The 21,966-nt window shown below is 41.5% G+C and overlaps 1 protein-coding gene across 1 annotated transcript in view; it reads right to left on the minus strand.

Moving 5' to 3' along the window:
• Nucleotides 1–836: 836 nt before the first annotated feature.
• RRAS2 (RAS related 2) overlaps nt 837–21,966 on the minus strand; it is a gene marked incomplete at both ends in the record, with an annotated part of 34,323 nt that continues 13,193 nt past the window's right edge. The window contains 5 exons of the mRNA XM_079537730.1: nt 837–924; nt 1,365–1,483; nt 8,482–8,590; nt 10,784–10,886; nt 11,308–11,395. Of these exons, the coding sequence (XP_079393856.1) occupies nt 837–924; nt 1,365–1,483; nt 8,482–8,590; nt 10,784–10,886; nt 11,308–11,395 (507 nt within the window). The remainder of the gene's footprint in view (nt 925–1,364; nt 1,484–8,481; nt 8,591–10,783; nt 10,887–11,307; nt 11,396–21,966) is intronic.

Genomic DNA, 21,966 nt, shown 5'->3' on the forward strand with positions numbered 1-21,966 from the left:
GCAAAAACATTTAATCATCTCTGACAATGGAAAGATCAAATTCATTTTTATATCACATGAAAAAAAAAAACAGCTACAATTTTAGTTTTCCTTAATCCCTTACCCAGAAATACAAAGGAAGACAATTTTCTTTTAATCCCCCCCCAAACAATGATGTGAAATTTCATAAGAAGCTGAAATGCCTCAATCCAGAATGAGCTCAGGTATTTGGCCATATTTTAATAGTAGCAGTAATCCTCCCGTAGCTGTTCTGGATTCAGAAAATAAATACAGTAGACTGTTTTGGCCACTGAAATAAAACTGCAGCATAAATAAGAGATGAAAAATTTTGCTGACAATGAAATTCAGTGTAGGTTTCTTAAGGCTAGCTGAATACTCAAGTCTAATTTAACTGAGGGCAAAAAAGCCAATCCACCCACATTTTTTAAAAGTATTCTCTGTAATTCAATATAGGTCTTTGTAATAGCTAACGAAACATCAGAAGTAAAAATAAATTAATTCACAAGAGACAACTTATGCGTGACTTCAACACCTTGTCCTACACGGTTTTGTTTCATCTCCTTTGCGAATAAAACTCCACAAGGTGCAAGCTCTTAAAGGGAGAGAAGGAAGGAACTGTGGTATTAAAGAAGCAGCCTTAGTGTTTTGTTGTGAAGTCTGCCCCAAGATGACCGAGTCTTCAAGAACTATTCTGCCAGCTTCTTGGACTAAGGCTATTCTGGTGACCACTTTTAGGACATGCACATATAAGGCTAGACCAATACCAGAAGTGATGTAAAATGATGGAAAGAAAAAAAATAATAATCTGGCAGTTGATAGCTTCGTTCTTGGGATTCTCAGAAAATTACACAATGGCAGCCTTTTTTGTCTTTCTCTTTCCGTGTTGGCTCTGGTGAAGGAGGGCACTCTTGTTCTTGAAATTTCCTAGAAAAAGACGTTTCAAAGTTAAACTCGCAGAACCATTTTCAGTTAAATAAACATAGAAACTGTATTTAAATTCTGTGATTTTACATTTGCGTAGGGGATGAACTTAAATAATTTTGAGCACCAGGAGTGAGTGATAGTACTTTGGTTTTGCTCTTTACAGAAGGCCAGTATTCACATTTATGTTACAGGTTGGCTTCCTGGGTACTCAGTAAAATCTGAAAGATTACAGTCCAGAATGCTTTCCTTCTCTTTCAAATACACATAATACTCACGTAGATATTTCTACCATTACACAGGAAAATTCTAGAACACAGAATACTGGCTTAAGTTCACAGCAGGCAGAATTTTTTCAGCCATCTCCTGCTACATTTCAATGCATTTGCTCAAGCTATCCATTAATGAAGGGACACTAATTATTTGGACTTAAGTTATCATACCTTATAACTCTGACAAGTTCATGAAAAGCTTGGTCTACATTCAATCTGATCTTTGCTGAGGCTTCCATGTATGTTACTTTAAGTTGTCGTGCTAGCTGCTGACCTTCCTCTTGTGTCACCTGTAAGAGAAATCGATCATTAAGTTAAACCTTGTGCTGGCACAGCTGTGTCAGTAGGCACTGCAAACACAGTTTAAGGGTCTACTTCCCTCAAACAATAATGCTTATCTGACCACAGATCTGATTTCTACATTGCCCATGTAATACAACTGGAAAACAAGTTCTTGTAATACATCTTTTCACATTCAAGTGAAGTCTTTTTATAAACAAAGACCAAACCTACAAGGAATTTCCTCCACTGCAGCTGCCTCCCATTCACTTCATTTCTGTGTAACAAGACCAAGTTTCCCTTCCTAAGCACACAAGAACCCACCAAAGCAACTGCCTGAGTCAAGATTTCTGGGGTTACTACAAGAGCTTGGAATGCTGAACTCAACTCTCCCTGGCCCACATAAATCTAGAGGAAAAAATAAAATTACAACTTAAAAAAAAAAAAGACGTGGGTTAGCTTCTGAATCATTATAAATCTATTTATGACTCATCAAAATATTAAGACAACCAGTTATAAGTGGCTTAAATCACAGGAGGTCTAGATATACATAAGTCTCCCCACTTAAGAGATATTAATGAAACTGTCTGCCCCTTGTCTTCTTGGGAGGAGGAAAGGGAGATCAAGAGGAAATGGTGAGCGTCATAAAGAGCTGGAATAACACTTGAAATGGTGGAGCAGAAGGCAGTAAGCAAGGAGACTTCAATACAGAAAGGAATAAGTTGGTCACAGTGCAAAAGCAACAGAGATGGCTACATGTTTTTGGATGAAGTCAAAAGCAGTGAGGACAGATGACAAAAATGACTGCAAGAAGTGCAAAACATTGAAAAAGCCTTCAACAGGAAGTTGCCCCCAGAACAGGGAGGAAAGGACAGCTTTCAGTGATAAAAGGAAGCACAACAGATCTTGCCAAGGCAGCAGCTAGTGGTAGAAGTGTCAAAGATTATATACTGCTTTCACAGAAATATGTCAAACCAGCACGCATAGGCCTGATATAATGAGAACAAAGACCCTGAAGGTTTATTTTTAGTTTGCTTCTGAAAAGACAGTCAGATGCATGCTGAGATCAAGGAACCACACACAAGCAGAAAGAGATGGAAACAGGAGAACATCATTGTGAGCACCCAGCACAGTGCAAGATGCAGGAGTGCTTTGTAACATGCAGAATACTTTCCTACAGCTACATGCAAGGCCTGAGAGCCCTCTCTCACAGCATCTCAGCACATCTGACTCCTCTGTCACTGACACCCCACTTGCGCTGCAACACAACCAACATCATCTATTGTACCTGCACTTTTAACAGCGGGGCACAAAGAATGAATGACTGGGATCTTTCCATTCTCCATTACTACCTGAAAACCAAATGATACTCAAGATTTTTGCTCCATTTTCCTCTCCTCCCACAGCCCCAAATTGTTGAAATGTCCTTATTTCAAAGCCGCATTTTGAGAAACTCTCTCAGCTATCTTCTGGCAGGTCAATGACATTGCAGAATCCCCCAAAATTTGTATGGAGACTTTCAGAAACTTTAATGCTTCTTTGTCTCATTCATCAGACAAAAATAAGCTCAAGTACCAACACAACAGTTGCAAAAACTGTTTACTTCTACTTCACTTTTCCTCATTCCTGCACAGCCTACTGTAGCCCCAGGAAGATTAAAATAAAATTAAACTCAATAGCTATAAAAGAAAGCAGGTCCTGAAGAGAAATTGAACCTTGTCTTTAAACCAATGTAATCACTATTCTCTTCGTTATTGTATCGAAAGCACATTAGAGATACTGAACAAACGTAGCTGTAAGAAACTAATCTAATAAAGTGAAACTACACTTTCCCAAAAGTCTGCATATACAACATTACAGATGCAACATAAGAGCCCTTGTTGTTTTTGCTAGAACATCTGTAACTGCTTAATTTCAAAATAATCTTATTGTCATTTCATCTAATTTTACCGGAATGCTGTGAAGCAGCTTGCAGTCAATGCAAGTGACCTCAACAAAATCAATTTAGATTTGCGTTTGTTTGCTTTGGGCACGCTATGGAAGCATTTGCAGTGCTCAAGCAGTAAATTAGAGGCCAGAGCATACAGGATCTGCTTTCAAAGCTGAGGAAATTGCTGGAAAAGCAAACATAGAAATTGTAGAAATCAAAAATATGAGTTTACACTCTCACGTTCTCCATACTCCCTGCTTAGACATAACAACCATGATAGACTTTTCAGTAAGGAAGATAAGAGAGATTAAAGGACACTAGGAAAATCAAAATTACTTTTTTTTTTTTTTTTTTTGTCAAGGAACACTCAAATTTATGTTCCCAGAACAGAATTTCTGATAGACTGGGTGTGTTGGTTCTGCATTGACAATCTTTGTGTCAATAAGCTTAATCGTGAATATGAATGGCATCCCCTGCAGTGCTTATCCTTTGTTTTAGGTATTTTACTATTTGCTTTCAGATACTGTTGGTAGAAGTTATTCAAATTAAATACTATAATAGATGTAAACAAGCAAGTCAGACATGGAAAAGCGTATCCCCCAACTCCCTACGTAACAGCATTCTTACTGAATCAGTTTCCATTTCAACACGTGCACGAGCCCTGTGAACGGATCTCAGGCTGCTCTCCCTCTACATTATTGTATCTGAGAACTGTTAGAAATAGAGTCCTTTCTGACATTTCTACTCTTTCCTCCACCTAAAGAACTTCTACGATGCTGCCTGACTTAGCACTGCCTGCATACCTTCTCCCTATACTTGCAAAGACTAAGGGCTACGTTGGACTGGTGCCAGAACATGACAGCGATTCCTCTCCCAAGAGAGACCCCAAGAAACCCTTTAGCACATACGATCTGGTTATAAAGCAATGACACCTAATCAAAGACCAGCTTGCTGTATTCAACTACTGCATCAGATGGCTGATTGCTTGGTATTTATAGAGGTCAAAAAGCAAGCAAGCCATGGCAAAATCTGAAGGTACAATCCTTCTGTGAGATCAGAGAAATCACTGCACCTAGCCACTGATAGATATCTCAGGCTAAGCTCATGCAACAGCAAAAGCAAGCTATGAACTACTGTTTGCTAGTATCCAGGCTCATGCAGAGAAAGGTCCAACCACAGGACTACCTGCCAGGCACCACTGGCTTTGCTGATCATCTGTCTAGGCACAGAATAAAGACAAGACAACCTCTCCTTAAAGTCTTGCTTTAAATGGACTCAGCAATATAGGTAAGCTAACACCAGCTCATTGTATTACAGCAGTAACAATGTAAAATCTGAAACAAGTATCGAATGAAACTCAAGCGTTTTCCTGTTGCAACTTGGATTTTCCTTGAAACCCTGCCATCTGGGCAATGAGCAGACTTGACCCAATTTAAGCCAGCAGTTATCTTCAAAAAGTCACACACACTGCACTGACAAGCCTGCTCCCCTGTTGGCAGCACTTATTGTTATATAGACGCTCTGCTGAACTGCCTTACCACAGGAGCATCCAGTGCTGTCTGTGGTGTGCAGAATTAACCCATTTAAGATAGAGTACTACATGGCATTGACTTCAAAGGGAAGAGCAGAGATGTGTCTCTAACCCATGACTGATGAGGGAATCTGGAAATACTGATGATTTTATTCTCATCGTACAAAGAAATTGTAAAGATTAATGCTTGCTCTTCCTCTAATAAATCAGCTTTCTTTGTCAGCCAAATGGGTGGATATCCAGGACTTCACCTCCTGTGCTACACAGGAGACAAAACAAGTCCTCTTAATTCCATTCAGTTACAGCTATTACTGTAGTAAACTATTGTTTCAAACTTCCTATTTCATTTATTATCTTACAAGAACACTTGAGTCAACCTACTTCTATTACAGCTGCTATCTTAAGCTACACCTTCAGCATGCCACGAAGGTTGCATCAAGATCATACTAGAGCTGTGCACTTCTGCAGTACCGTGCAATTCACATATTTCCTGAGCAGCAGTCAGCACTCCATCAGGATTGTTAGTTATTTGCTCCCTATATTATGGTATCATGATGATAGCACTCTGTCTGAACTACACAATTCACCTCCATGCATGGGGGTGTGGTCAGACCCTTGAGACATCCTAAACGTTTTCCATACACATTTAACTCTCTCCAGATGCAGAAAAATATTTGTTAATTGCAATAAGCACCAGGGGTTGACCAAAAAACAAGCTGAATGACTTCCTTTAACTTAGTTTTACATTCGCAGAGCGCACTTTGTTAGCTCACTACCTTGTCTTCTGTCTTCAAGAAAAAGGTAGATGATGATCACAAACAGTCTGATTCTAAAAATTCATCTTTCTGAATCTCTAAAAGCACTACTGGCAGAAGGCCAGCACTTCTCTGCATGCCCACAAGCTACAGCACAGAGCAACCTCCCACACCACAGGGCTCAAGAGTGGGGGGAGAACTCTGCCTTGGCTCCCACCTCTCCCTCATGCTGCCTGTGTAGCCAGCCTGCAGCAGGCTGGAGTTCTCCATACTTGGGAAGATGTAGTGGCAGGACTTGCTTTCAGCCAGGTCAGCAAGCTGAGCCAGTGCACTGAATAGATGCTGGCAGCCTGAGCTCACGTGATGGAGCAGAGGCTCTGGCTGCTGTTTAACATCCAGCTGATAACATCTCACTGCTAACTGCTGCCAAAAGGCGAGGTCTCACTTTCTTTCCCCCACCCCAACTCCTCCCTGCTCTGCTAAGAGCCGCAGTCCCACCCCTTCCCATGCTTCAAGCTCTGGCACTCACTCCATCTCTCCATGAGCTGATTTCACTTGCACACGTATCAGAGCCCTTCCAGCTTGTCTGTTTTTCTCCCTGTCTAAAGAGATGATTCAGCTTGCACAGTGCCTCGGGTGAGTGTTAACAACAACACAGGAAAGAGCACAAATGTCAAGTCAAGAAGGAGGGAAGCCTCTCCCTTCTGAGGAACTATTATGTCACCTCAGCATCCCCACATCATTCCTCTGGGCTGACCTAAGGGCAGAGCCCCATCACATGACAGAGAAAGGGGCATAGAAGAGTTAAAAACACCCCACTAGTTGTTTCAGCAAACCTGCAAGTGCTACAGATTAATGAAGATTAAGTCCTGACCTAGGACAAAAGTGACAAACCTACCAATTTGCATGTAAATGATGTGCATGGCAGTACCGGGAGTTATGCTTCCCAGCATCTAAGACCAGTTAATGAAGCCACGAAAACAACAATAAAAATGCTTCTGGTGATACATGCTTTTGTGTTCAGATGTAGGAAGAGAACTGCAAAGTTGGGCACTGTGGAAGCAGCTGCTTTGAACTGCTTTCTGTAAAAGAAACTAGTCATCAAGTATGGAGGGACCAGCAGGGGAAAAGAGAGGGCACCTTTTTTAAAGGAGAAGCTGATAAGTTACAGGCTGTGTAGTAACATTAGGAGGATAGAGGAGATCAAAGTATTTCTAGGAATGATCTCCAGGATTACTATTTACATTTGCAGGTATCCTCTGAAATTGTGGGTTGACAGATGATGTTATTTCCCTCTCAAATTATTTAGAAGTCTGTCATTCAGCTGTTACAGTTTTCAAAAGAGCTCAGTTCTACCTACACAGTTTAATGCACAGCTGTTGTCGTGAAGTATCTCATATTCCAGGACATGCAAGGTTAAATCCAATCCAGCAATTCTGATGGGGGTATGATGGTAATTGAAGTGGGAACACATTCCACTTCTGTCTCAGGGACAGGGGCTACACAGCTTTGTGCATGTGTGCACATGTGAAGTTACTCCTGATGAGTCTGCACAGAGCTTCTGTTAAAAGTTCTTTCACGACAGGACATCCCATTTTGGAAGGGATACACAAGGACCAGTGTCCAACTCCGACTTTTGAGACCCCATCTTTCAGCATCAGTCTTAACTTCTGTAATGACCTTCCTACACTCAGGTCCTGGATGGAGAGGGTGTGACAATCAAAGGAGGGTATTTAACAGGAACTTCTTTTTGAACTCCATGGCTTCAGGTGCTCTTCAAGAAAAATCTTTCAACAATTGTGTTTAATACACCTCTAAAATACTAACGTGTTTCAAGTCAAATGTTTCCATGCTCAAGCCACTGGTTCTTAACACAGGCAATATTTTATTTAGCAAAGAATAATATTTACGTAAACACTCACAGACAGACTAAAGACAGGTAAACAAATCTGAGAATCTTAGCATTTAAGTTGTTCTCTCCTTGTTAAGCTTTTAAAATAGGGAAATCTCAGTAGCTTTTAGTTTACTTTCAGGTAAAAATCAATCACGTTTGCTACCAAAGCTTTAGGAGTCATCTCACTGTCTCAGGAGAAAATACAACTTCTGAAATAAGTTGAATGACAGAAGTTTGACACCTGCTCCTTTCCTGCTGGTTTAGTACAATTATTTCCATTTCAGTTCAAACCATCAATTTGATTTATGAAAACCAAGAGTAAATAAAGAAAATCCATCTAATCCATTTAATCAAATCTTTTAGCAACTCTTACAACTAGAAGCGAGATTGAAATCCAAAATTTCAAGGTACTCAAATAGGAGGACACTGTATTACTATAGTTTTATCTTCTAAAGCTTTGAGTCAGTTGTGCAGAAGACAGGTGGTCAAATGGAAAGAGATGAATGGCTACTCATTCATACGAAGCACAGCAGTGAGCAATAACAGCAACGGCAGTGCTGGAATGTGCTCTGCTTGGCACAGTGCACAGTGGTGAGTAACAGATAGGAAGAATGACATACATTCATGCCTGAGCCATGACAGAGCTCTCAACCTCTGTATGTGAATAGATTTGGTCTAACATCACGCATGAGTCAGACAGATCTGCTGCATGTGGAACGCCATCCTACTTCAAAGATTCAAGTACAGTTCCTGAGTACAGTTGTTTCTTGCATTGCAGTTAGCTAATACGGTATCTTTTTTTTTTCCCCATTTGTTTCTTGTTCCCACTCTATTATCATGAGAGAAAATAGTGAAATTTCCCTAAGAGAGCTAGCAGTAACTAGTAAGAAATTAATTACCTGTCTTTGGTGGTCCAGATCTGCTTTGTTACCAACTAGAATCATAGGAAACTCATCACGATCTTTCACTCTAAGAATCTGTCGTTGAAACTTATAGATTTCTTCAAAACTGTAAAAGAAAAATAGAGCATCAGTGTACGAATTCACAGATTCTCAGGCTCTGTGCAAGTTCAGGAATGGTGAATCACCTACTGGGACTTGCCCTGCCATGCCACACGAGCACAGACAGCTGCAGGCGCTCCATCAAACAGTCCACTGTCACAGCATGACAGGTCAGAGAATCATGCAGTACTCAAACTAAAAAAATCCTGACTCAAGCTGGCAGCAGAGGGGAACGGACTTCATTTGGGCCACAGGTTAAGCAAAACACTTTCCCACTTTAGAGGGACCAGGATGCCACCCAGTTGAAGAGAATCAGCTCAATCTACAAATGCGGATTTTGGAGTCCAACTCTACCTATTCAAAACGCAGCCTGGAAACACCTGTGATCAATATTTCATCTAGCAACCTCCACAGCTACATCCAGGAATTTGGTAGGGAGACTGGGAGGGAAGGAAAAAATTATATCTTGAAGGGAAAAACGGGAAGGCTAAGTGAACACTTCCAAAGTCACTAAGTGTGTCTTATTTGGTAGTAATGCTTTTTAGATAGAAGTATTCCAGTGAAGCAATATATTAATGCAGCTAATTCTGGCCTAAACATTGATTTATGGAGAGAAAAAAAATACACCATTTTCAGTAAAAACAGTTAAAGCTTCATCATTTGCACACAGAGCTTCAGCACTGATGCTGGTAAACAGTCAAGTTTTCTTTAGCTCAGAGACATCCCAACCACTATAATTAGGTATATAGTCTGAAGCCATTTACAATTACATTTTGGTAGAAAATTTACATAGGCAGATATGACAGTACAGTACACCTCAGCCTTTTAAAGCCATTATGAGAGGAAACATGAAGCAGAAAGAATGCCACTAGGCATACTTGGACCACCATTGTTAATACTCCACTTAGATGCCTGTAGCAATTGGACGAAACTGGTGAAAGTTACCAACTAATTCACAGACTTCATGGTTCAGAATGTCTCATTCACACTAAACAGACACCTCTAGCAGATGCTTCACAGACTGGCAAGGCAAGTCTTGAATGAAATGGATATCAGAACAAAAACAAGAACTCTGTTCCTCATCAGTCTCACAAGGATTTTAGAGGGGAAAGTAATACGCAGGTTTAACATGACAAGATCTGCTTAAGATCAAGGCACATCCTTAGCCAAAAGAACAAACAAGAACTTAAGATTTCCAGACAAGCCAAGGAGTTCACATGGTGATTTTAGAAGTGCACAGTCCCCTGCTACAAAAATATTTATGTTAAGACAAGTGTTCAGTATGTCTTAAAACCAGACAAGTATCTCTGACAGGAGAGTAAAGTCTCTACTGACAGTACATCAAAATGAATCTGAACTTCTGCAGCACTCATAAGGGAAATGTGTACGTTCCAAAGAATACTTATTTTAATTCTTATTATAGAGAGATTTTTTCTGGTATAATCAGAAGTTATTAGGGTCCATATTGAATCTGTAAGGAAAATAATATTGCAAAGAATTTTTCCCCCTCATTTTATTACTCTTCTGTTACAACCCAAAGCAAAAGTTATAGCTCCCTGCCCACTTCTCCTTTACCTCTACAATATCTAGCTAGCTCCATGGAAGATTATCATAGTGAAAACAGAGACTGCTTATACACAGCAGTTTCCTACTCTTACAACTACAGGAAGCTACCTGACCAAGCTCTCAGCTGCCAAAAAACTTGTATTTCATCTCAGCTCTACAGGTGTGCAGGTTCCAGTCAATTCATGGGAGTAGGCAGTGAGCACCTGCCTGCAGAAGGACAGAGACACAGCCTCAGCTGGATTTCTCTGCCCAGAAACCCACAGAGCCAGCCACTGGATGTCAACAAGTACATAGCAAGGAGATATTTCCTAGGAACTGGGATGTAATAGCATGTTGCCCTTACTGCAAGTCAGTCACCTGCAAGAAACTAGTACACTGGGCTATAATGGAACATTTGAACAGAGCTGGCTGTGCTTCCTTATGCTCAAGTCACCTACTCTAAGGGACAGACCCTTTCAGTTCATCAATTTGCTTCAAAGGGTTTTCAGTGCAGAGAGCATTGTACACTGCAGAACATTAGAGGTTTGTTTGTTTGTTTTCCCAGTGAAGGATGAGGAGCAGCAATTTAAGACTAGTCACAGAGATAAAGATGGAACATTTTTTGTGGGTTTAACTTGATTGACATCAGGCTTACCTTCCTCTATCAGTGACTGAGAAAACCAGGAGAAAACCCTCTCCTGTCCTCATGTACTGTTCACGCATGGCTCCAAATTCTTCTTGTCCGGCTGTATCCAGAACTGAACATAAGCAACACATTAATTACTAGAGTTCAAGTTCTAAGAACATAAACCAAAAGTAAAAATCCTCCTTGACAGGATACTACAAGAGTCTCTCACAAATAGCTAAGCAGAAATTACTTCTACACAGGTTCTATCGGATTTTTACTAAGGTTCACAACACATCCTGGGACTTATTGAACAATTCAAGACCAAACTAAAAGACAGAGTCCAATGAACTTTCACTAATTTGGGTCCAGCTGATGCAGCTGTAAAACATACAGAGAGACAGGAGGGTGATGTTGGGAGGGGTGCTGTTTTGTCCTTGAAGAAATCACTGACAAGGGGGAACTGAAACTTTTGAAACAAAATAAATAGATGGCATGTGGAAGAGATAGCACATGACAGCCAAGTGTGATGCAGTTTTTATTCTACTACTTACTGTCCAAGCGCGCAGCTCTTTCATCTATCACACATTGTTTGGTGTAGGAGTCTTCGATTGTAGGGTCATAATCCGTAACAAAATAGGACTGTGAGGGGGAAAAAAGAAAAAAAAGTGTAAGAAATATATGGAGGACACTAAGATCTTGAAGCCCCATGGTTTAGTGAAGGAGAACAGATTAATATCCACATACAATAGTTTGTACTCAAAAACACAGCCTATTTTTCATGAATTATAGAAATTACTAGCAGAGTTATCAAATCTGATGGATTACTACAGGAATTCTGCCTTCTGGTAATAATGCCTTGTATTTCCCAGCAGGAATTCCTAGAAGTCAAAAGTCTCTCGGGACTTTTTGAGCCTCCAGGAACTGCCGTGTCTCTCTGAATGTGTGACAGCATTCAGACATTTCTGGCACCTCCTGTACATTTCCAGGATTCTGCCTCCCCAGTCTCTAAGCAATTTCTAGGAAGCACTAGGATTTTCCCAGTAATTTCTAGAATCCTTTACCGTTTTTGTAACTATTTCTAGCAGTGACTCCACGCAGAACAAGTGGCTGAACACCATCAAATTCCTCCCCCTCAATACCACCACTGGTGATGTGCACTGCCCCGACTGCTCAGACACCTGGATGAGCATTACAGCAACTGGAGAAGCACTGTTTACGCATGTTATTCACTTCTGTAAGCCAGGAAGGAAATAGAAGTGCTTTAAAGCCACACATTGGCTATTATGAGGAAGGGAAAAAAAGGTGGGGGGGGCTGTCCTTGCATGAATAAGGTATCACAAAAAATAAGGTATATGCCTTGTTTATTTCAACATCAGAAGTTTGCAGAAGCATCTTCCCCATCACATAAATTCAAGGATACCCACAAGAAACTATTGCACTCAGCATCCGTGCCCTAAACTTAATGAAGTTTGCAAATGGCACAGTCAGAAAATAGGAAAAAAAAAAAAACCAACTAAAATAACTGTACTTTACAGCACCAGCCCACCAACCTTCTTCAGACACATCTCCATCAGCACAGAATATGGTTAAAACTCTCCTGTGACACTGAGCTGCTGCTGCCCTACATGGGAGGGACACCTCATTTCTTGTGATGCGCTTTCCCAGCTGTGTATATTCTATGCACTGCAGCCTGGCCATCTTACACTTGGCTACAGGAAGAGTGCATACAGGCTACTGCAGAGCTATATTCATTTGCAGAGCATTCATTCATATTATGCTCTGGCACCATGCTGAAAGCTGCTGATCCCCAGACCGGAGACATTAAACAACTCCACGCATCTCCCTTGCATTTGATAAAGCATCAGTAATCTGTCCTCCATTTTTGCACCTTTCCCATTCCCTTCCTTCTTTTCAGCTTCCCTTTTTTTAATAAGAAAACCACAAAGTGCAAGTGTCAGACTAACCACGCCTACATGGAATGCTGCTCCACCTTCAGCTGGGGAATAAATTGTCCCAGTCCAATATCAGTCTCATCTCAAATTCAGATGGAGTCTGGCATGTGCTCACCCATTTAGCAAGCCTCATATGGGCAACTTCTTCCCACATTGGGAGATGCACTGCTAAGTCTGCTGTCACAGCCACTCTAGGTGAGGCTTGCAAAGCAGTGCCATGGTTTACCTGCAGGCAATGGACAAAGCTAACGTGCCTTAAATAGCTACTGGTTTTGAAGGAGTCTTCCTAAATTGCACTGGGAGTAGTTGCCACAGGGAACATTAATCACAGCTCACAGCCTTGTTCAGTCAGGACTGTTTTAAGAATGTTAGGCATAGCAGACACAGCATGCATCAACCTGAGCAGAAATGGACCTTACTGTTGCCACTCATCCAGCATTTAAAGAACTAAGAGATGGCACAGCACAGCCTGAAGTACTCCAAGAGGTGGCACCCTTACCTCTGAAGGCTGCTCTGCACTAGCATATCCAAAGAGCCCAAGACTTGAGTGTTTTTGTAGAAGTAGTCATAGAGTTTGCTATAGAAGTGCTTAAAGGACTAACAGCAGCACCAACAGATGTAAACAACCACCAGCCTATGGGTTTTGTACTAATGCTGAGTCCAGGTAGATTTACTCAGCAATGCTGTGCCATGCCAGGCTTACCTACTGAATGAAAGCTGTACATATAAGCCCTCATGCTCCACAACAGCTTCTCTGCTAAACTATAAGACACCAGAGCTAGAGTGTCCTGGATGCTTGCTGGTACAAACCATGCAGGATTATTCTCTTGTGGTACTGCAACTGGTCACCCTACAGGAACAAATTTGCCATATCTCCCCTCTCAAAAGTAATAGTTTTTCCATGATGAACTTGAGGAGCTGAGCCTCATTCAATTAATTTCACTCTGGTTGGTCACTGGCAGTAAATAATTAGAAGAAACTTTGTGAAGATAGTAAGCAAACACAGTCTTCTGTTACACCGCTCCTTTCATCACTAATGAAATCAAGGCTTCTTCCATCCGCTTCCTAGAAAGGAAATGAGAAGCCAAGCCCAGCTGTTTCATCAACCATACAGTTTACCCAAAATATTACACAAGAAATTTTCTAGATTTCCTCTTTCTAAGACTGCTGAGGCAATCCTACTCCAAGATGAGAAAACCTACCAAGTATACAAGCCTTTTTACAAAGAAAAAAAAAGTAATCTCTAGGACAGCTACAGGTTGGATATTAGGAGATACGTCTCCCAGAGCTGTCAGGAGCCGGAACAAGCTGCCCAGGGAGATGTCCCTGGAAGTGTTCAAGAAACATTTAGACATTGTACTGAGAGACATGTTTTAATGAGAAATATTAGTGGTAGGTGGACAGTTGGACTGAATGATCTTAAAAGTCTTTCCTAACTTAGTGATTCTATGATCCCTTGCAATGGGGCAACTCACCCCCACCTATACACACACTCACCATCACCATCCTAAAACGTGTTCCAAACACACAGAACTGTAGGGTTTGAAAGGGATCTCTGGAGATTATTGAGTACAATCCCCTGCTAAAGCAGGTTCCCTACAACAGGTCACATAGGAAAGCATCCTTCTCTGCAGAGCTCCTCTCCAGCAGGTCAGCCCCTAACCTGTACTGAATCATGCAGTTATTCCTCCCCTGGTGTGGGACTTGCTCTTGTTGAACCTCACCAGGTCACTCTGCTCAGCTCTCCAGTCTGTCCAGATCTTGCTGAATGGCAGCACAGCATTCTGGTGTGTCAGGCACTCCTTCCAGCTTTGCATCACCAGCAAACTTGCTGAGGGTTAACTTCACCCTTTCCATCCTGAACAAGACCAGACCCAGTACCAGTGCTTGGGGAACACGGCTATTTACAGGCCTCCAACTGGACTCTGTGCTGCTGGTTACAACCCCATGATTTCCTGACCTTCCCAGGAGTTTCTCCTTGTAGCATTCTGGCACAATGACATCACCAAGCTGACTGTGACCGTTCATTCCAACAGTTGTTCTCCTTTTAAAGATAAGAGTAACTCCTAACACATTGTCTCAGTCACCCAAGTTTTCTGGCAAGGAGGATGTGTGAAAATCTGCCTTCAGTTTATCTCTCCCCTCAGTTCATTATGCTGCCTTTAGTATACAAAGGGGAATTCCTCCATTAGCTGGACTCACTCATTCCCAGGACTCCCTCTCTATAAATTAATAATAACAATTATCAAAAAAAATAAAAATAAAAATCATTTTTACATGTAAAGGCACAGACCCATTGTCAAGTTGCTTTTTTTTTTTGTGAGGTTTTTTAATTAATCCTCATTGGGCCATCAACAGCCTGCAAGCTGAAAAGCCACTGGATTCCATCCTTTGGCACCACGAGGTAAGTTGTAAAACATAGAAAGGGCAAAGCACACTGCTGTGACTAAGCTGAAGGAGCAGTACATGCCAAAATACATTTTCATCCTCGCTGTGTCTATAATCTGTTGTATTTACTAAATATATGCTTAATGTTTCTAAAGAAATAAAGTTGCTTATTTAAATTTTTTCCACATGTTTAAATGTTTAGTTTCAATCCAGTGAAAGCAAGGAAATAGAAGGGTTTCCACCCTCCAGCTGAAGTTACAGGCCATCTCTAGATTTAAATAACATCCACAATTTCAGTATTGCAAATATCCCCCAAATCCTTCCCAGATGTAATTGCTAAGTCAGGACTGAAAACAAACATGCTGATGAATGCAATGCACTGAGCACTCAGCCTGAGCTTGGAACACGTCCCAGCAACCTGAAGCACAGCACTGCTTGGGCTCCCCAGCATCTGTCCTTCTTCTGCACTCCGGAAGCATCACCAACAGGTGAAGCATAGTGCAAGTCCTGACTTTAAGGCCAGAACTACAGCACGCTCCTATGGCCAGTCCATAGGAACACATTTTGAGGCCCTTGGCTATGCCAAAGCAGCTTTTTCAAGCTCTGCATAACTAAAGAAGCATTCTGCTGCTGCAGACTGGGGAGAACAAGTGACAAAAGGTCTAGAATGATGCTGATGAAAACTAAGCTGCAGAGACTACTATCAAAATACTGGATTATGCTACAGAAGGGCAGGTATGTCCTTCTAACTATCCCATACTCATATACTGCAAGTTATTTTCTTTTACTTCTAGAAACAATAAGAGCACCTGTTCCTTTCTTCATGAAAAATATCAACTGACATGCAGCCAGTGCTTCAAAGCCATCAGGGATGCTTCCCTCCATCTACAGCACTTCCCGCTGTTTTAATGCGTCCTGCCAGCACTGTTATGACTACCCAGGGAAACAGAGGCAATTTGTAACTGCAATTACCGCAATTATCAAGTGATGTGAAACACCTGATAATTTCAGCAATGAAAACTGAGAGGCAACAGCAGAAGGTTAAACTGAAGTGACAGTGAGAGGGCATGAGCCACACACAAAGCAACCCCTTTGCAGGGGGACTACTACAACCTAAGCACAGCTTTGCTTCTTGCTGCCCCCCCACCTTGGTATTTGGTAAAAAAACAAGGCTGCTTTTATCAAATAGAGAAGTTTTTATCTGCTCCTGAAGAACAAGCATTGCGTGTACATAAAATAGTGATATATATGATTAAGGTCACACCTGCAAAAGTCTCAGAGAAGGCAAAGTTCTCACATCGCCCACAAAGGTCTAAGAGCAGTCCCACCACACTACTCCCATCATTTGTAGTCTGTGAAGTACAAGTCTTAAATCCTAAACAAGACTTTGTGGGATACAAAACAAACATCTGGCTTAGTTAAGTATATACTAGAGAGAGGAGTGCGAGTTATATCTATGGATCTCTAATACATTGTCAAGAAACTGCTTTGCTTGGAAGCACCGAAGAATCAATCCCATTGCCCAGTCATACATTCTTGTGCCTCTCCCTTCTCCACGCCATATATAGGGAACAACCACATCAGAAAGAAATATTAAATAATTGTTTGGTACACAGGCATTTATTGTACATAGCCATATAATACAGCTCTCCTCCATGGGCTTTGCAGCAGTCCCTACCCAAAGTACTTAAAAGCAAAGCCAACTCAGCTTCTCCCAAAGGTGCTGGGAAACAGAGGTTGGGAGGGAACGAGGGGATACAGGAGGAAGCATCTCCATTTTGAAGACCAGCCCATATATCTGAATCCTTTCTAAGCACTTTTCATTTCTGCATTGAAGTGACTTGAACTTCCCCATTCACAAACACGTTCACTTCTGCTCCCATTTTTGCCCTGTAGCAACTATAAAGAATGGCTTGGGCTCAGCAGGAACTGGAGAGCTTCTGACTTCTGAGCAGATAAATACAGGATTCTGGGAAGAAAAAAAAAAAAAAACTTGAGGATCCGTGAAGAAGTGGCATATTGTCTCAGAGAAAAGGCATCTGACACATAACCAAGGCAGCCTGACAAATTGTGTGTGCTCCTATCACACAGGCTCACAGAATAAATATGGCAAATGCTTTATTGGAAAAGATGGCACGTCTTCTCGCTAACTTCCTGCCAGGCTTAAACAAACTGTCAGGAGAACTCTTGTGAAGTGTTAATGCAACCTCAGCATTTGAGTTATGGACAGAGCGGATAGTGCTTACATGCATGTAACATCAACACCAATGAAAGGGTTTTTAACTCATGTATTTTGTCACAGGAAGGAGCAGCCTTTGGCTCAGTTAAGAACTGTATGTGAACACCTTTAAAAAAAAAAAAAACTTGGAAAAATATTTTTAAAACAGTCTTCAGATTTAAATTCAATCCAAGCCAGTGCTGTGCTTACATTTCTCCCATTGCTAGCTGACAGCTCCCCATGCTGCACATAGCTCAGCAGTGGGAGCTATGCAGCCTGCAAGCGCTTGCTTCTGGTTTACAGCTATCCTACTGAGCGCCAAGTGCCCTCCCAGACATGCTGTAAGATACACGGACCTTAAACTCTGGACTCTGGCTGCTTATGGCAATACAGCCCTCAGCACTCAGGATCAGAGAAAAGTTCACGTTCCCTGTCTTTTAAGACTTCTCTGTACAGCCTTGAATTAATGCCCTTTAATGGCAGTAAGCGCCAGCAATGTTCTTTGAAGGAGGCAATGCAATTTCTCAAGTTTAAACATGTCTGATTAGAAAACACGCTCTATCCTGCAAGCACAGATGAATCTTGATTTCATTTTTGCTTCACAACAGATATATGCAAGAGCCATTTGCAACTCGAGAAACATTTAAGTATTCTGTACATCCTATCTTCTCATCTGTAAGACTTTATTAGGCTCAGACATATGCATACAAACTCCTTAGGATCATCTGAGTTCCCACCTCAAGAAGCCCACATCTTTTTACACTTATAATCTGACTTTAGGAAAGGTGTATAACCAGATAATAGGACTACAGCTGTAGGTGGAAAAAATTTTCCCAGTGAAGTCCCCCTGAGGGTAGGGGGCTGGAGCTTACTTGTTCTAATGATGTTATATATGATCCAGCTGCGTAACAAGAGGTTTTGATTCATAAATTTAAGTACTGTAATGAGGTACGGTTAGAATCAATTTATATAGCTCATCAGTTCATAGTTCTGAGACCTATTTAAAACAGTCAGCAAGAGACCTCAGGTTAGAGGCTACAAAGCTATGTTCAGGGCATTCACAACCTTATGAAGCCACTTTGCAGTCCCTTTAGATCCTTTAGATCCATCCTTTAGATGCACAGAAAGTGCTCAAGTACAGATTGAAAACTTTGACTCCACAGCAAAGATAAACCCTGGAGGAGAGTCTGAGCATTTACCTTAAATCACAACTGTTAGAATTTGCAGCGAGCAAATTGCTTGTTAACTAGACTTCTCAGATTGTCTGGCCCCAGCTATGGACATCTGGACCCATAGTATTACTTTAATGCACACCTTCTAGCCCAAATAAGTGAGTAAAACCTGCCAAACAGGCTGAACCAAAAGAGTGGGAGCTCCCAGCAGTTTTCGCTATATGCCATTTGATCCGTTAATGAAAGAAAAATGGCAAAGAATCATTAGCATGTAATTAAAAGTGAAGATGATTTTCCAAGCCCGCACCACACCTCACTTACTCTGTGAGGTCACTGCAGTCAGAGATAGCAATGCATTAGGTTCCACCCCTTTTTTTTCCCCCGTTACCACAGTAAGCCCCACGGAATTCTTGAACACCAGCTTGGACAACATCCAACACGAAAACGTTCCGCTTCATTAGCGAGGCACAGAGTACTTTATTTTCCAAAATTTATTAGCTGATCATTAGAAGCTAATTATTTAGGAAGAGCTATAAAATAGTACTTAAATCTACTAAGAACTATTGTGTTGGACAAGCATGATTCTGATGGCTTTATTTGTCCAAATCGTGTATTTATTTAACTCCAACCTTTTGGCCTTAGACAAGAATGTCTAGACTCATTTCATAGACTACAGACAATTACTGTAATCTTTAAGTTTTGAAAGTGTCATAACCAGAAGTGCCAAGAATGCTGAAGTGGCAGCCGAGTTATTTAGCCATCCATTTTCATTAGCAAGGCCAGTAATTAGCAGCTTTCCTCCCAAATCCTCGTCCAGCTAAAACCCACAAAGCAGTTAACCTCAAGTCCTGAAAAATCTTAAATGCCAATGATGGAAGTGGTTGTCTACCTATGAAGTCATCAGCTTCTTGGAAGTGTGTTAATCCTTTAGGTGTGCCAATATCCAAAGCTAAATAACGTATGTTACCACGGTAGTGCATGTAGCAAAATAATTTCAAATGAAAACATCTGAGACAGCTTTCCCTTATGAAAAGGGTATCTGAATCGCTGGCAGGTGGCAAGCTGGTAGACAAAAAGTTCATACTGAGAAGCTACTATAGTGATAACGTATTAAATGCACGCTTTTAACAAGGCACTTTAAGTTTCCTTCACACCACAGCAGACGCAGCTTGAAAGCAGCAGCAGATGAGATCCTATGCCTCAACACATACGAACCCCATGCTACAGCACTGCCAACATCCCCAGAACTGCTGTTCTGGCACATCCCTATCAGTTGTCGTTCTGCAGTCCAAGATGAAAATGTGCTTTTTTTTTTTTTTTTTTTTTTTTGCCTTATGAAACAGATTCTCTGAAGTCCATGGCCAAGTAAAACCTCAAATAGAAAGAAGATTTATCCTGGTCACCAAATATTATCTGGCAGGCTCCTAAAGCAAGCAGGAATGTGAAAAAAGCACAGCATCTACATGCCAATCACTCCAAAGTCCAGCACTAAGCTCCATAACCTTAGCATACTTTCCACAAGATGTTTTTTCAAGGGACTGACGCTACAATGCTGTTTTCTTAACCCAGATAGGAAAACAAGAAGTATTTATACCCTTAGCTTGGGATTTAGAGCCAAACAAGACTTAGGAGCATTTTCTACCTCATCCTTAAGGCAAGGTGTCAAGTTAACCTACCGACTGTGAAAAAGAGAGAACTTGGCCAGGTAGAAGAGGAGCAGAAAGCCTTTTAGCAGCAGCAACAGCACAGTTCTGGCTCCCAACACACAAGCGTCCCTTTGTTTGGTCTGTCAACCTGAACACAGCACTTGAGCAATCAGGGGAAAAGACTGAACCTGACCATTGTCAGCCAAACAGAGCAGAGCAATGTGATAGCCACCGCACCACTGAACATGCAACTCTGTACGACGGAGAAATTCTACCCCTGCTCACTAGAGAGATCTGGCATGGATTTCAGAGAGATTAACCTGAAATCACAATGAGGCACGATGCCTGTGGAAAAGCACAGGTCCATTAAACAGAGGCAGTTCCCACAGATGTCGACACTACTGCTTCAAAAGAAGCAGCTCCAGCTAACACCACTATTTTTGGAAGCACTAAGTTTCCATAAAACAAATGATTGTAAATCTAATATAAGGCGTTAAAGGAACCCACAGTTTGGACTTGAAAGAAAGCTTCAGCTGGACAAATGTCTTTGAAAAATAGCAAGCACTTTCCAGGCACCAGTGCAGTACAGCGCTTTTCTTTCCAGCCTAACCAGTGCTTGCACTGAAGTTAAAACTCTTTATGCCCCTGGAAAAACTCCTATAATGACTGTGAAGACTTATTCCACTTACTACAATCAGTAGCAGACTTCCAGATCAAAGGCAACTTCTTTACATCTGACAGCGTCATTCAGACTGCTTTTCTCATCAGTGTTAGGCTACAGGACAGAAGGAAGAGGTAATGTGGGAAATTTTATCCTCAATGCTCAGAAGGAAAAAGTAAAAATAAAAAACCAGACTGATAGTTGTGAAATATGGGAAGTTGCTGTTCCATGTCTGGTGTCATTCCCACAAGTCCAGATGAGCACAGGCTCCTGCAATAGCTCCAGCCCTTGCATTTATCTTCTTTTGATGTCACACACTTGTGCTACACTTCAGTCCATACCACAGTGACACAAGCTTGCTCAGAATCAGCAAATTCACTTTTATCAGCAAACGTGCAGAGTGACATTTACAGTTTATATACAAGTGTTTACTGTGCTTTCCCAGAGACAGTGCTCACTGCCCACTCACCACAGGCCCCACCAAACAGCACCACTCACACAGGGAAAGTACAACATGAACAAGGCTTACTTATGGGTAAGTGTGAACAGACCCCAATTCCAGGAACCAGAGCTATCAAGCAATTTTATAGTCGCTACTTCTGATGTGTGAGCAAGTTTTGGTGCTGCAGAACTGGTCACAGGTGCTGCCTTGCTCAGTGCAGCCTGGTTGCTGGTCTGGAGGGAAAAGGAAGAGATCCTGAAGCTCCAGTGAGCACCAGAGCTTTTAGCCACAGAAACTTCAGGTTTTAAAGAGTATTGAAGGGAAACACACTCATGTCCTCAAATTTTATGTTCAAAAAGCTTGTCTCCTGCATTCAGTCTATGCGTTTAAGCAGGCATTATTTCCATCTAAAAACAAGCCTATTTATGAGCAAAATATTTGCTTATACTAAAACTAACTATAGCATCTCTTCCCCTTAGTCTCTGCACCTGCAGGGTAGTGCCACTCTCAGTGCCACCCAAACCACAATGCAGGTTCAGGGGGAGCTCGCTTCTTGCTTGGTGTTAACACAGACACTGTGTGGAATGGGAACACAGATATTAAGTATTTCTGGCTCTAACAAGATGAATATTTTACATGACTCTTGAGCTAGAGGGCCTATGCAGTTGTGTGTTAATACCATCTTCAATGCCTTTGGAGAGCTCATGATCTCAACAGCAAGGGCTGCTTCG

The sequence above is a fragment of the Tetrao urogallus genome, assembly GCF_951394365.1.
Source record: "Tetrao urogallus genome assembly, chromosome: 6".
In the NCBI taxonomy this organism is placed as follows: Eukaryota; Metazoa; Chordata; class Aves; order Galliformes; family Phasianidae; genus Tetrao; species Tetrao urogallus.